A 16,246-nucleotide genomic window follows, 5' to 3' on the forward strand; every position below is an offset into this window, starting at 1 on the left:
ATTATGCCCATTTCAATTGAGTGCAATGCTCCTAATAACGTCAATTAATTTTAAACTGCACAAATCTTCACTCTGCCATCAAGATTTGGAAAACAAGGTTCATCACTTGCTCCCTCTGGGGTTTTGGAAAAGGCATAATTTAAAACAATCTCTAAGACTTTTGGTCTTCTTTTCTAATGTACAGGATTGAATTTTTGTAAGTGGTTAAAAAAAAAAGTAGTTTTTCTGAATGGTTTCTGACTCTTTAAAATCATGTTGCTAAAGTTTAATTCTGGACAATTATATCTTTCTGTAGTGCTATGGAAGATTTTGCAGACGGTGTTCTTAAGTGCTGCATTATTTATTTTTGCAAATTGTGATGTTTGGTCTTAGAGTTGTTTTAAGCAATTAAAGAGTAGGATGGAAATGTAATGAAAGCAAGTGTAAAGGTGTTGCTGAACTGAATGTTTAAGCTCTCATCTGTATTGCACTGGCCTGAGTGAAAAAATCTGGTGTTATAAACCATATGTTAGAGAAAAATGTATAAGAAAAGCTTTATTCCATTACTTTACTGGAACTAAGGCCTGTTGTAAACAAATAGACCCAGAGGGATCAGCTAGATTTTTGTCTTGTAGAAAAATCTTCCTGTTGAAGAGTCTTGTGTGGGAGAGGCCATCCAGCTTTGATCCATGTGCCAGGCTTTCAAAAGTTCAATCCAGAAACCTGGAGCTGATAACTTTGCTGTATTTTTTTTGGCCAGCTCTGCTATGTATCACTGGTTGGCTTTGGTTTGCTATATTTTGGTAGGGTCTGAGAATATTTCCCAGGTGCATATCTTGGGAATGCTTTCTGCATGGAATACTGACAGGTGCTTCAGGAGCCTGCCTGTGGCCCTGCCATGGCCCTGAGAACCCACTATGCCTTCAGTGGGCTTTTGGCAGGGCAGCCTGTGGATCCCATGGGCAGCTGTGCAGCTGATCCACAGTTCAGCACAGCTGCACAAAATTCAAGTCTCAGCTCAGTTTAGGGTCACTACCTCTGCTTTTATTTCTTTTGATAATTGTGGAAGCTGGTTACTTCTCTTGCATTTTAAAGGGTTTGTCCCAAAAGTCATGGGAAACCTGACTCAATTGCCAAGTTTTTAGAGAAAAATTAGTTAGCTCTAAGCCTTTGTCAGCACATTTCCCAAGGGAGGGGATTTTCAGATTCCTCTGAAAATTTTCACTCAGGGATATGAGCCCATGGAAGTGGAAGGATTACAGCTGGGTGCTTTTGGGTACAGCCTGACTGCCTGTGCCCTGACCTGCTGGGCCATTCTGGAAGGGCCATAGTGCTGGCAGCATGGGAACAAGAAGTGGAAGTCTCTTGAGGTTTGGGCTAGGATTTTTTAAGAGTTTGTGGTAGGAAACCTGAAGAACAGATCACTGCACAAGTCAGAAGTGCTACTGCTGCCTGAGGCCAAAAGAGCTTGGCAAAATGAGTTAAGTGCTGATTACTGCTGAAAGGGGAATTTTGATTACTGCCTCTGCCAGTGACCTCTGCTTATGGCTTTTTAGTTTTTCCGAGTACCTCGTTATTAGGGTGATGTCCTGGGTATTTGAACTCAAACAGTAGAAAACTCATGTTCATCCTGAAATTTAAAAGATTTTGAATTTCTTCACAGACCTTGTACTGCAATGATGCAAATTGTCACTAAAATGTAAAAAGCTAAACACTGGATGTTTTTCTGTAATCTTTCTATACAACATTGTGTCCTCTGTGTTTGATCTTTTGTCACCTACAGCCCGCACAAATTTATCCTGCACAATTAAACCATGGTTCCCATAGCTCAGCATCCAAGTGTTTTGTCCCTGTACAGAGGGAAATTGAGTTAGATGCCTTGTTTGAGTATGATCAGAAATGAGGAATTTATTTAAATCTAGTTTGTGCTGGGGTGCATCAAGACTGCCAGTGGTGGCTGGAAGAGTTGTGTCCCATCAACAAGTAGGAAAATGTTTGCTAAGAAGAAAAGGCTGCTCACCTTCCAAGATAAGTAGAAAAATGTTTTTGCCTGGATTTGTAAAGATAACGGCAATTGTCATGAGGTTTGCTGTCGGTCACTCTTGGTATGCTTTCAGCTCTGGGAACTCCTACAAATGGAACAGATCATAAAGTTATCCTGGCGTAGCATCTGAGAGTGAAACTCCTGAAGTATTTCCTTGTAGTTACAGAAATGTGGAAATAATAAGGCAGCTGTTGTAGAGGCAGCAGGGGCACACTGCAGCTCTGTCTCCAGGCAGTCCTCTAGACTTCTCAGTGGTGACTTAAAACAACTTTGTTCTCTGGGGTTCACTTCTAGCAATGCAGTTACTTGGACAGAATGGGAAAAGAAAGATTTGACTGTAAAGGCACATATTTTGGGTAGCCTTGGCTTGAGTTTAACAATGGAACTGTTGAAAGAATTTTCTGATAAGTTAATTTTTTTACTTTTACAAAAAAGATTACAAGCCTTTCTGCTCATTTTCCTCACTATACTTGACTTCAGCATTTATCTAGCAGTAATTTCCATTGTTTTTCCTTAGGTGCTAAAAGAGTCTGAATTTGAGAAGATGTTTTGATTGTTCATAACACATTATGGTGTGTCCACGGAGATGTTATTTCCTTAATGCTAAGGTTTTTCAGCCTTTTTGGAGATACTCTTTGCACCTTAAGTGATTCTGGCAAGCTTCTTTATGGGTGGGGGGCAATAGTTTCACAGACTATTCTTATGCTGAAGCTTTTTATGGTGATGTTTTAACATGAGAACAAAACGGAGTTGTATTGCAGAGCTTCATATGTTACTCATTTATTGAAGAATAAGTTGCAACAAAGAATTGATGTTTGGTTCTTCAAAGGGTAAATGAAATCCTGTCTAGCAACACCTTGTGGAATTTTCTGTAATACACATTTGTTTTGTGTGAGTAATAACCAAACTGAATTTTTACTCCAACAAGAAATAAGGCATCAACCCAACCAATGAGGATTTATTTTTTTTCTTCAGAAAAATCTGTTGTTTCTCAGTCTGTGGTATGCTGTTAAGAGACTAAAATTTAAGAAAGATAGGATAAGGCTTTTCTGTATGAATGACAAATGCCAAGATTCAATTATATGCTTTTGTGCAGACTTGGAGAGTCCAGCATTTTAAATGGCTTCAAGTTCCTTCATAAAATTTCAGTGTTTTCAGTGTTTTTTTTTTTTTTTTTTTAAAAACCCTCATGGTAGGTGTTTTAATCCAGATCTGAACTGCAGCAGTGGAGAGACAATTTTTTCTTTTGTAAAAAAAGGCTTAGACAGATTGCAGAAACCTTTCCTTCAAAGGTTTGATTTTTAAGGCTGGGTTTCAAGTTACATTTAATTTCAATTTTGCATATGTATATGCACATGGCATTTTGAATAGATTTTTTTAAAACCTGCATTTTGAAATACATTGGACTAATAATGAACTCAAGCTTATAAATGAGTGCCATATATTAAGTCAATGAAAATCTACACTCAAGATCAAAATATGCTAATGGATATGCTGCTTGTGTAAAGTATTACTTGAAATAATTAACAACTTAGTTGCTGATCTAGTGTAAAATGCCCAAACCACAAGGATTTTGCATGCTAAAAGTAGTGTTGTCCTTTAATTTTCCCATGATCATCCTGTATTTTCATTCCCACAGGATACTGGTGCAGCTCCTGTGCAAAACATGGCATTTCTACTCGAGCTAAAAAGCAGCTCCCCATTCACTCTCACTAGCAGTAAGATTTAGATACAATTTTCGTCCAACCTCCAGAAAATGAAATTTTTAGGAACAGATGGGTGTTTTGGTTGGCCTGGTTCCAGCCCTGGCCAAATTTCGATGTGGATGGTTACATCCTGCCTCCATCAGGCTCTTGCAATGTCAGTTGCTGGTGGGTAAGGGGAGTTCAGCATAATGTCTCTGCTGAGTGGACAAGAATTGGAGAGTCTGGGCTCTATTCTTTCGTGTTCTGGACCTTCTCTGTGTTATGTCCCTAGATGTGCTCTTGAAAGAGATGAGGTGAGCAGGAAAATGAACGGAAATCCTGGGATGAGTAGTGCCTTTACCATATTTGCAATGTATGAAACATGGTGTTAACCATCTGTAGGATGAGCTTTATGAAACTTTATGAAACTCATGTCCAAGAGAATTAAATGCTCTTGGCAGGGACTTGCATCAGAAGAAATTTGGATAACCCTTGTGGAAATTTTCTGCAATTTATTTGTTAGGATGGGGCAGTGTTACAGCTCCATGCTTGCCATTTTACTTGCTCTTACTCCCTTGCAGTCAAGATTTGAAAAGCAGATAAAGCAACTATAACTCAATTCTGTGTACTTTGCAAATTTCTGTGGGTTTTCAGGTTTTAACAGTGAATTTTGTCAAGACTGTGCATGCAGCATTTCAGAGAGTGACCTGCTGAGTGTCTGTGTTGCCATATCAAGATGCAAACTGATTATCTACAAAGAATGGGAAGCAGTTCAGTGAAAAAATGGATTTATATTAAAAATATGTACTGATTGTTGACATCTTTATGCCAAGTTCTTAAAGCTGGAGTAACCTGTTTTCAGACTATTTTTGTGTTTCAAGCATTACTAAAATTTTACTTCTACTCCTACACATATTTATTAACATGTGCTATATTTATCCATCTTGTTAATACAAATTCGATACAGACAATGAATATGAAACCCAGAACAACTTTAGATGCATGAATGCTGTTCTTGGAGCATTTGTTTTCCAAATAGTGATAAAAAAAGGTAAGGAGTTTTTGAAAATAATTTGCTTCATCTCATTCATCTCTGTAGGCTTTTCACATACTCCTAAAGGCATATGTTTGGTGAAGGTGGTGCTAGGTTTTCCTATCAAAAACAGAATGAAGTATCAGCAAATCTATGTAACAACCTCTGACCTAATGCTGTAGGCAGCGTTATCACAAAAATAATTTACTTGGTGTGGCAATTGTCAGGTATTTCTCAGGAATGGGGCTTCTTAAACTCCCCTATGAGACTGACATGGGATGAAAGTGTCCAGCGTTTCTGCATCACATGCAGGTAAATGGTTGAGCAGCCTTTGTATATGAAAGACAAAAGGTTGAGCATAGGAGATGGCGTTTCTTTCAGGTGTGCTTCAGTGGTTATAAGTATTAGCATGCATCAGCAGCCTCTATTCCCTGGCAAACTTTTTCTTGCCAACACTCCTTAATAATTGAAATCTTTTGGTTATCAGTGCTGACTCACATGTCCTCATAGCTGTATAATTCAGATCAATATTTTTGTGACTTGTGGTATGCTGGCATTACCAGTCTTCCCACTTGAAGAGAAGTACTGCGTGATTCGCATGCTTGGGTTTCCTTAGGCATCCACAGCTCACTGTTATACAAGAGAGAGGACTGGACAGACCCTTGCACTGACCAGTGTGACTGCCCTGCTCCTGCTCACAGGCTCTTTAAAACCAGTTGTGTTACAGGTTGGGGTTAGTTTTAACCTCTGCTATGCAATCAGCATTTTCCAGTACATAAAATGGTTCTTCTGTTAAGCTTCATTGTCAGATTGGAGTTGTTTGAACCTGGTTTTGTGTCTGTTTCATGCAGTTCTGTTGGTGGTTGTTGGCTGTCCATGCACGGAGAGTGGGCACTGAATCCTGAGCCTTGTGGTTCTCAGTGTTGCCGTAAAATGTTCTGCTTGGAGCTGATGGAAAAGTGTTTCCCTGTTCCTAAAGCAAAGTGCTTTCCCCCCAGATATGCAAAGGTGTGATGGGGCACTAGTGCAGGCAGATGTGAATGGTTCTGGGTCACTCTAGGAGGAGGAGGGAGTTTAGGGAAACTCTGATGGTGCTGTTAGCAGGTTTTTGCCTAACTCAAGTGTTGCTCTCTGCTGCTTTTAGCACTCTGTTATGTGAAGTTGTGAAGCTTTGGCAGTTTATCTGTTGCTTGCCTTGCAATTTAAAATTATGGTGTTCTTAAATGCAAAGTGATGATCATGCAGAGCTTAAACAATGAGAATGTATTAAAGTTAGCTCTTTAAAAATATACTATGTATGCGTTTTCTTCTGTACCATAAACTAAGCTGTTTCCAATTTTGTTTTAAGCATTGGAATCCTGCTTGTTCAAAATAGCTTGATTTTTAGTGAGCGTTTCTGGTGGTGTTTTAAAAAGTCTAAAATAGATAAAACATCTGTTTTTAAAAGACAAGATGTCAGAATAAAATAAATAGTTACAGAAATACCACTGATACGATGGAGCAGAGGTAAAGAACCTAATCCATGGCAGAGCCTCTTCCTATGTGCATCTGGGAATGTAACACCCCAGCATATTTCTGTTGCCTTCCCAGTCAGTAATCTTTGATGTGTTATTTCTTACTTTGCTTTAAATATTGAAGAAATAGATATGTAGCCCTGGGCTCCAAGTAGTATTACAAATGTCTGAACAATGATCCGTTGAGAGAGAAATACTTGTTTAAGAATGTAGCAAAACTTGTCTATAACAAGCAGATCAAAGAGTCTGTAAACACAAAATAAAAAAAAAAAAAGGGTAAAGTGGGTCAGATGCATGACACAATTTTGAGATAAGCTGTTGATAAGCCACTGCTGCAAATATTTGTCTTTGAAACTATTATAAGCAGATGGTTGACCCAAAAGGGAGCCTGAGGTCACTCTGTGGTTGAGGTCAGAGCAGTAGCATCACAGTTGGTTGTCCTTGGAAGAGCACTGGGTGAGGTGTGCATTGGGTAATGGCAGAAACTTTTCAACATCTTCCCTAAAATTCAGAGGAAGTTGATAAACTGGAAAATATTTCTACCTCATTATAAATTGAGCAGGGACAAGTAAAATAGATGTGCATTCTGGGGTTGCGCTGAGATGGAAATTGTGGCGAGAAAATTTCCTTTAATGTAGGAGCCAGTGATGGTCACCACCTTTTTCTCTCAAATGAGGTGACTCATTCAGCTCACAGGTGCTCTCACAGGATCCCACAGCCCACATGGAGGTGTGAGTGCCTTTGAGCTGGATTTGCCCACGAATGACAAGCAGTGACCATCTATGTGGCAGGTAGCAGCAGGGTGACAGAGAACAGACAAAAATTGTGTGCCATCATGATACAGAGGATGCCACAGCAGATAAATGAAACAACAAAAGTCAGTCGCAGGTCTACCTTTGCCTTGAAGCTCCAGGATGACCATTTCAGCCTGTCCATAGGATTAGGGTATAGTTATTTCTGATTATACTCCTTTTTCTACTTATGGAAAACAAACTTCAGCTCTCAGCTCATTCAGTTTCTGAAGTTTAGTTCTTGCAATCTAAATTAGGCCTGCCCAGTGTGTTTTCAAGGTCAGTGCTCTTGGAGGGCATGGAGAGACGCGGTGCTACTCCTTGTACTAATGAAGAAAGAAGGACTGGTTTGGGATGTGAAGGTTGGGACAGCCTTGGCTGCAGTGACCATGACATGGTGGAGTTCATGAACCTGTGTGGAGGAAACAGGGCAAAAAGTTAGGTACCCAGCCCTGGATTTCAGGAGAGCTAGGTTTGGCCTCTTCTAGGATCTACTTGGAAGAATCCCATACGTTAGAGGTCTGGAAGGTATGGAGGTGGGTCCAGGTGGTTAAAGTTTAGGCATCACTGCTCCAAAGATGACCAGGGGACTTCAGCATCTCTTAGGAGGAGACTGAGGGACCTGGACCTGTTTAGCCTGACGAAGATGGAGGGGTGATTTTGTCAATGTATGTAAGTGTCTGAAGGGAGGTGTCAAGAGTATGGAGCCGGGCTTCTTGGTGGTGTCTAGAAACAGGACAAGGGGCAATAGGCACAAAGGAAAACAAAGGAAGTTCCTTCTGAATATGAGGAAAGCTTCTTTACTGTGACAATGGCAGATTCTCCTTCTCTGGACGTTTTTGAAACTTTCCTGTGTGCAGTCTTGTACAACCAGCTCTAGGTGATGCTGATCTCCTAAGCAAGGAGGTTGGACTCGAGGACCTCTAGAGGTCACTTCCAACCCCAGCCATTCTGTGATTCTGTGTGATTTTGGACTAACTCTGTTTATCATCCTGTGGTTAGTTTTGACAAACAACATCTGTAACCCACCACCATGAAAAATTATTTCCAATACATTCTTTGTTACACTTTTTTTCCCAATATTTTGCTATCACTGGAGGCTTACAGCTTTCTGCTGGAGAATTAAAGGAAAAGTTGTGATATAGTTGGACAGTCAATAGTTCTGCATTAAAATCCCTAATCAAGGCATGCAAGTTTTTTTTTATTTATATGTGTGCTTGTTTAGCAGTGCACAAGCAGAAAATACCAGCTCTTTCCTTGCTGGCTTGCTAAAAAGCATGCAGCCCAAACTGACAACTGGTTCAAGGATTTAAATGAAAAATTACCATATCACATTCATATGCAGTGCCTTTAACTTGGATGGACCTTGGGATAGTCCTAATAGTGCATCACTCAAACTAGCCTAATTTCAGAATTGCATATCACTAATTGTAAACTGCCCATCAAAAAGCTATGTGCACTGACCTGTGAAAGGTAAAACCAGGAAACAAAAAAATAATGCAGTGTTCAATTTAAGCTGATAGGGAAATTTGAGCAGGCAGCATGAGGATTTACTTTTGGATAAAGGCTAATCTGCTACCAACTTCTGTGGTTGCTGGAGAGAGGGGCTGCTCTGTTGGCACCTCTAAGCAGGGTTCTGATGCAGATAGTGTAAAATGCTGGCTGGAAGGAACCCAAGACCCTTTGCTTTTACTGGACAAGGAGCCTGATGAGAATAAATGCCTGTACCTGCAATTAATCTATATAAATACCCACAAATAATTGTGTAATAAATTTAACTACTCTGTCAGTTTCTATCTTTTGCTCTGGACCATTAACAAATCATTCAGAATTTGGTTGCACAAACAACAAAAAACCTTGTGTCTACAAAATTTATTTCTGTTATTATCATCAAAAAGCAAAATTACAGAGAGGCAGTTTCTGATTGGTTGGCTATGTGTGCTTGAGAAACATCACTGTATTTTTTGATGGATGAGATGTCCTTGATAAAAATTTTTAGCCTGCTTGTTCAGAATAAAATGTTCATGTTTCCATATGAAGAGCAAGCAGAGCATTTGCAGCATTCAACACCCTTAATATTTCAATGTATAGAAAATATATGGAAAATGAACTCTTCAGGAAGATAGTAGCATCTCTGTGAAAGTCCCAGCTGCTCAGTATTGCCTTTTTCCAGCAGCCAGCGAGAAGAAACACATCATGGTGACACTGCTGCTCCACCTCAGCAAGCATAGGCAGGGCAGGAAGCGTAGCCCTGGCAGTAAAAGAGTCCAAGAGGAGAAAAGTCCCTATAGGGTATACCCTGTGGGCACTCCCAGGGACTTTGTGTGCCATTGCTGCCCCACAGCAGGAGCTGTCCCAGGCACTGCCCGTGGGTCACACAGGAGCTGAGCACCCGCAGCCTCCAGCGAGGGCCTGGCTGCTGGTGGGTGCCCAGCTTTTGCCAGCTGCCCTCCCATACAGCAAACACCTCCCATAACAGACCAGAGCTGTGAACCCAGATTGAATTTCAGCTTGGTTGTGCCCCTTCTCCATCTGGTTCTCCCCAGGCTGTTGGATAGGCTGGTGGCTTCTCTCACATACCTGCTGCAGCAGCATTGTCCCCAGAGCATGAGGAGCAGTCTGAAGTGCAGCTGCTGTGCATGTTCCATATCCACGGATCCAGTCCAGTCATCTGTGCTCCACACCACTGCACCAGGCAGAGCCAGGGCTGCTGGCTGGCAAAGGACCATGCAGAAGTGGGTGGAGTGGGCAGCGGGACTGAGTGAATTAGGAGCATCCAGGACCAACGGGGAGAACTCTGCTTTGGAGCTCAGGAAAGCTACCAGGGTTGTGCCCAGTCATCCATCTCGGGCACATCCCAAGTGCCTTGCTTTCCCACTGGAAAATAAAGGAAGCAAGGCCAGTGATAGAGGTAAGGGCAGAATAAAAAAGGCCACAGTTACAGAGAAAAAAGTAGAGGAAAGAGAATGACAAATGCTTCTGGTTAATTGAAGCTGTCCTTACACAGAGACTCAATCTCCCTTTTCATCAAACAGTAAGACAAAGAAAACTATTTGATGTGTCTTGTGACCAAGTCTGAAAATCGTAGAAAGAGAAAGTTGCCAGAGTTCATTCTGTCAAAGCAAAGGGCACATCCAGAGAATAAAGGGTTTGCTTGGAAACAATTGTCTTTGATTAGTAAGAATTACCATTCCAAAACATTTGATTTTTTCAGTAATGGTTTGACCTGACATTTTGCCACTGTGTATGTAGGTGTATATACATGTATAAAAATAAGTCAGAAAAAATAGACTATTTGTGCTATTTGCTTATTTGCAACTTAATACTTTCTGTCATGCTGTTGCAGCTTGGGAGCCACTCCATGGACACGGCTTTCTAGAAGCAACACTTGCCCATGGAGAGCTGTCACAGGGGCTGCACCTCGCCAGCCAGTAGACATTGCTAATCTAGGTGTATTTTCAGGAAAATAATTTGAGATTTCCTATTATGCGTGGTGCAAATGGAGTTTTGTTCTAACCTCAATGCCTGTCTGAGGTTGTTTGTGAACATCTGGGAGCTCCAGGCGTGGGAGAATTGGCGCCTATGCTTAAAACCTGCTGATATCTGCTGTTTGTTTAGGCATTGTCTGAGTGTGTGATCGTGGTGCTCTTTGCTTCATGAAAGAGGCAGAGTGAAGTAAATAATGAAATATACATAGAATTTAAACTTCAGTGCTGAGACCATATTAATTTTTCACACAAAAAATTAAGTGTTTGTTCAAGCATTGTGCTGTGTTGGTCTTTTGTTGTGTTTATGTTCCAGTTACGGTATTTATCTGAACTGTTGTTGCTAGGGCTAATATTAAGTATAATTTTCCAAAGAAATCACAGTTTCTCTGGTGGAAATGTTTTATTGGACAGGGTACTTAAGAACTTCTAATTTCCCCTGCTGTTAAAATCTTACATAGTATGAGAACCCATAACTTCTTTTAGGATAGCAGTGTTAACCAGCAGTGCTTCTGAAAAGTGTCACAGCTACCAACCTGTCTCTGGTGTACAAATGTTCTGAGTTGAAACAAATACGCATAGTAGAAACTTCAAAGACAACAAGCATTTTAAAGTTTTTGCTTTGTTTATGTGGAGATGTTCCTGAAGAGGGAAATGCATTTCACTGACAATGTGTCTCTTCTCTCTTAGATTACTGAAGTTTGTGGAGCCAAGCGTGTGGGTTATTTTGGTCCTGCTCAATTTTATATTGCTTTGAAGTTAATTGCAGCAGCACAGTCAGGGTTCCCAGTGCGGATTGAGAGCATTAAGAATGGTAAGTAGCAAATTTTGCTTGCAGTGCTATGCACTTGTTTCTCACTTTCTTCAATGCTTGTCAGCTCTCCATGGTGGTAAACTCTTTCTTCTTATGTTTCTATGAACAATTTTAAGGAGCAGAGAAAGAGTGGAAGGCAATATTACGTGCTCTGAGTGGTGGAAAATTGCAGTGAATTTTAGATATGGCAGATCTGAGACGACATCCCCCTCTGGAAAAGGCATTACAAAGGAGCAGCAGGAATGACAGATGATCAGTGTGGGAGATGCATTTCTCTCTCACCTTCAGCCTCTAATCTTGACAGCTGTCCAGAGTGAGAGCTGATAGCTGCTTTGGGTGGAGGCACATTGTGGGGGACATGGGCAGGTCAGGGAGTCCCTCTGTGCGGAGCAGATTGGAACACTCATCTACTTTAGCAAATAATCCTGCTGGAATAAATGGGTGGTGGAGATAAAATCATAGTGCTTACTGTGAATAGGTACGAAAATGTATATTAGATTTTAAAACAGCTATATTCTTCCCAATGAATTGACACTAATATTAAATGTACCATTTTTGGTGGAGAAGAGAGCTTCTTGAAAGAGCCTTATCTAACTCAAGCGATGAAGAGAGAAAGTAGGTCCCTTTCAGCTGTGAAACCTTGATAGCAACTTGGAAGGAACTCAGTGTTCTTGCTTCAGTGATGCACACTCTGCCTCAGCAGGGCTCAGTCTTCAGAACACAAGGCTTTTTGCTTGAGCTTGAACAGGTCTGAACCCTTAGCTCCCATATCCCGGATGGGTGTTCAAGCCGTGCCCTGAGGCTGTGCTTGCACCATCCCACTGCAGGAGCAGTGCAAGCAGCCACAAGATCAGAGAAAAGGCTGGAAAGGCAGCACCTACACACAACTCTGCAATCAGGTCACTGCTCCCAGCACAGCTTCTGCTCTGCTGTCCCTGATAAGGGCAATGAAACGTCCAATTCATGTGCATTGCAAGGCACAGGGAGGGGGTTCCCAGGTCTGCCCCATCCCAGGGAGGGAAGGACAGAATGGCAAGCACATGATGAGCTGTGTGAGCTGAGCTCCCTTGGTGCAGAGCTCCTGACCAGTGGAGGGATCAGATGCAGCTGGCACAGTTCAGTTTAGTGCCTTGCTGGAACAGGAGCTTGAACCAAGGGGGAAGACAAGTGGCCTGGATTTGTCTGTCAGTTTTCCTTACAGACAGCTTGTGCACTTTCTTTTGCATTGCTGTCCTTTTTAAAGATGTTAATTGAAAAGAAAAAAAAGAAAACCACAACAATAAATTCTCAACAAACTGAATTAGAAACCTGGACTGAGATTTACTCTGTATCTTTTACAAGTCCAGCATATGCAAATAATCCACAAATTTGAGTGAAAGCAAGTACTTGCAGTCTTTGTATTGACATTCTGCTTACTTACTGTGTCAGTAAAATTTCAATAAAACCTCTTCCAGTGCTAATTACATTTTCTCCAGAAAACATATGAGCATCTTTAGAGTGGAGTGAGTAACATGTACCAAATTCCAATTGATTTACTTTTTTTGTGGTTGTAATTGTTAGTGTGAAAGATTACAGAGATAATGGATGAATGGCTTTGCTTGGTGTTGAGCATTCTGTTGATTTTAATTGTATTGATCTTTTAGGGTGACTGTGCACAAAAATAAATGGTGTTTCTGCAAAATAATTGGGAATCTTAAAGAGTGTCAAAGTGTCAGTCTCGTGCTCAGCACAGCAGATGCGACATGGGACCTTTTGGCACAGCTGTCTCTCTAGGCCTTGGTGTGATCTCTGAACCCTTCCATTTCTGATTGGTTCCTTTTGTGACGGCAGCATTGAGGATACTGTGATCCTGACAGATTAATTTATCCGTCCCGCAGTTTCTGTGGGAAACTATTCTTTTCATTACAGGCAAGGTTTTGAAGGCAGGAAATGAATTTGCTACTTGCTTTAATAACATGCACAAGGGCTTATTTCTTCCTCTTTGCATGGAAAGATTATATATAAAGCTAGTGAATGTAGCTTTGTGTAACATTCATATTTTTATTAAGACATAAAATAATCAAAGGAGTCCCACACTTAAAAATGTTACAAAATATAACTAGCAGTCTTTAATAGATAAACTTTTCATTGGTTTTACAAGATGATATTGCTTTAAGTGCTTCTAATGTTCTGTAGTCTCAATTGAATTTTTCTCTCTCTTAATAAAGAATTGCCTCTACCACGATTTATGGCACTGAAAAATGACACTGAAGTACGTTATGGGACTCCAGCAGAATTCCATGGAGTTAAATTTCAGGTTCCACATGCAACTTTGGAAAAAAATTCCTACAAAAGAACAGATGAAGGGGACAAACAGGTAACAGGCTTGTCTCCTTCAGGCCAACATGTCATTATGCATCCTTATTTTGGGTCCAGTCCTATAAATGATTACACTCACAGGGGCTTACTCACTTTTCCAATACTAGACAGGAGATGGACTCCTGAAGTACAAATAATCCCCATCATGCCTGTATTCTGGTTTTGATACATGCCAGGTGCTTCTCTGAAGAACGTTCTCTATATGAGCTTGTATAAAGCAGTCAGCTCTGTAATATTCTGTGTAAGTTCTTTCAGTGTTTTCCTCCTACTTAATCCAGCACTGTTTCTTGGAAAGGATGTGGGAAAAGCAGCAAATAGAAATCTGTCTGTGAAACAGAACAGGAAAGTGAGTGATTTCCCATGCAAGTATGGTAATGGTCCTTAGTCACTCTGGAAATACTCAATTGGAGATGAGGTATTCAATCATGAGCCATTGTTTTTGGGTGGGGTAAGGTCCCCAAGTTTTCTTTCATTTTTATCTCCCCAAGGAGTAGTCCAGAAGATACCTGCTTTTCTTTTTTCCGAGTGAAACATTGTCCCAGCATCTGTTGTTCTGAGATGCCAGTTTAATGAAGCATCCAAGGAACATTCATATTACCTATACTTAGGAGAGTAGAGAGTGCATGTTCAGATACAAGAAGCTTCACAGTGCTGCATCATTTTCATAAAGACTGATTTGCATAATTTTCCCCAGGCTTGACACCTTCTCCTTTGGTGCTGTATCAGGTCATGTTGTAAGTGCCTGGTGGAAGCAATTTTATCTTCCCAGAACATTTATCCACATTTATCCTGGTGCGTAGGCGTCAGTAACGGCGCTCCCAGCCCAAGGTCAGCCAGCAGGAGTGAGCTGATGACAACATACACAGGTGGAATAACAGGATGAGGAAGAAGAGCATGTATGCCTGTCCTCTGTGTACTGACACCAGAGTAGAACACTGCCCTCAAACTCTTGGCTCCATCTGAATTATCTGTGTTGTGTTATATTTTCCTCTTTATTCAGTACAACCTTTCAGGCTTACATTCTTTTCTCAAGAAATCTCAGTAAATCAAAGGAAAGAGAAAGCTTTAGGATAGTTACCCAGATACTTACAAATCCACAGTGTTTAAAATACCGATCCAGAGCTGTATTTTAATTTTTTGAACTTTTTTTTTCAGTATGAAAAATGATCTCCCACAATGAACACACTCACACTATGTAAATTCGAAGTTATCCACACACATTGAGCCTTCTACATTTACTACTTCAGGAATCTTGGGAAGTAAAATACATTGAGCTGACCATTGTAAAGCTTTGTTATAGCACTGCCATGCTTTATCTCTCAAAGGCTCAGTACCAAATCCTGTCTTGTCTATTTTAAACGTTTTCTTGGAAATAAAGGGCCTGAGGATGCTGCAGTGTTTTTTCTTGTTTGTCCATCATATTGTGTGCACTTGGACCACTTTGCAGCATTATTTGATTGTTTCTTACAATTTTTGTCTCAGAACTGTGTTTTGTGTTGGTGTGTTTTTGAAATAGGAACCCAAATCTCCTCCGATGTCTCCAATTTGCTCACCTCCTGCTTCTCCATCTACTTACCAGAGAATACCCCTAAGTTATGGATATGGTAAAGCAAGAAGTGGGCTGGAACAGCAGCATGGAGGTAGGATAAAAACAGCAAAGCACATTGCATTCAAATATTATTTCTTCCCCCTCCCCCCCCATCAGAAGTATCCAGATTGAAAATGCTAGTGACAATCAGCCTAATGATTTAAAAATTCAATTAGACTGGTGTTTTGGAAAATTATTTGATCAATTTATTTTGACAGTTCAATCCTGTCTTCCTATTCACTTTCTATTAAATTAGATTTATGTGTGACTGCTCACAAATGCTAATACCTAATCTCTGACAAGGCTCTGCAATATAGCCTAGTGGCAGAGAGCCTGCAAGTATTGTCAGAGTACATGAGGTTTTGGTTTCATTAGAGGGAAAGAAAAGCCTGCTCCTGATTTCAGTAGCTGCATATTAATTTTCAGATTGGAAGTGAACCTTCCTTTGCAAGAACAGATAATAATATCTCTGGTTTTGTAACAGAAATAATAATAGGATGAGAATATAAAAGCAGTCCCACAGTGTAACTTGGGCAATTCAGACAAAAACAAGGCACTGCATAGATGTTCTGTCCTTCATTTTGATGTCATTAGAGTGGTGGGAAAACATTCAGATTTTAATAAGAGCCTAATGGGGCAGAAGCCAGTTCAACTATAGTTTTACAGGTTCATGTTAATAGTAAAGCACCTATGCTCTTGTAATTGCAACGTGGTGATCAAGTTGGTGGCAGTAGGAGGCACTAGTGCATACCATCATCACTCCTGCTTTATGTTAGTGTGTTTGCAGTGAGTGAAGATTGAACCATGCTAGTCCTTCACCTTCTGTCCTTATTTACAAATGAGTGACAAAAGAGCTATTCAACAAGCTGAACCTCAGTACAGCTGTGATAACAATGTGTCTGACACTATAAAGTGGCCTCCACCTGAAAATTGTACCAGCACCGAGTCACAGGCA

At 40.6% G+C, this 16,246-nt stretch overlaps 1 protein-coding gene across 2 annotated transcripts in view; it reads left to right on the plus strand.

Moving 5' to 3' along the window:
• REPS2 (RALBP1 associated Eps domain containing 2) overlaps window positions 1-16,246 on the plus strand; it is a 94,616-nt gene that overhangs the window by 21,689 nt on the left and 56,681 nt on the right. For both annotated transcript variants that reach the window (XM_014875844.2, XM_088160232.1), the window contains exons 2-4: window positions 11,222-11,345; window positions 13,553-13,701; window positions 15,220-15,343. In XM_014875844.2, the coding sequence (XP_014731330.1) occupies window positions 11,222-11,345; window positions 13,553-13,701; window positions 15,220-15,343 (397 nt within the window). The remainder of the gene's footprint in view (window positions 1-11,221; window positions 11,346-13,552; window positions 13,702-15,219; window positions 15,344-16,246) is intronic.

This window comes from Sturnus vulgaris, chromosome 2, assembly GCF_052056855.1.
Source record: "Sturnus vulgaris isolate bStuVul1 chromosome 2, bStuVul1.hap1, whole genome shotgun sequence".
Classification (NCBI taxonomy): Eukaryota; Metazoa; Chordata; class Aves; order Passeriformes; family Sturnidae; genus Sturnus; species Sturnus vulgaris.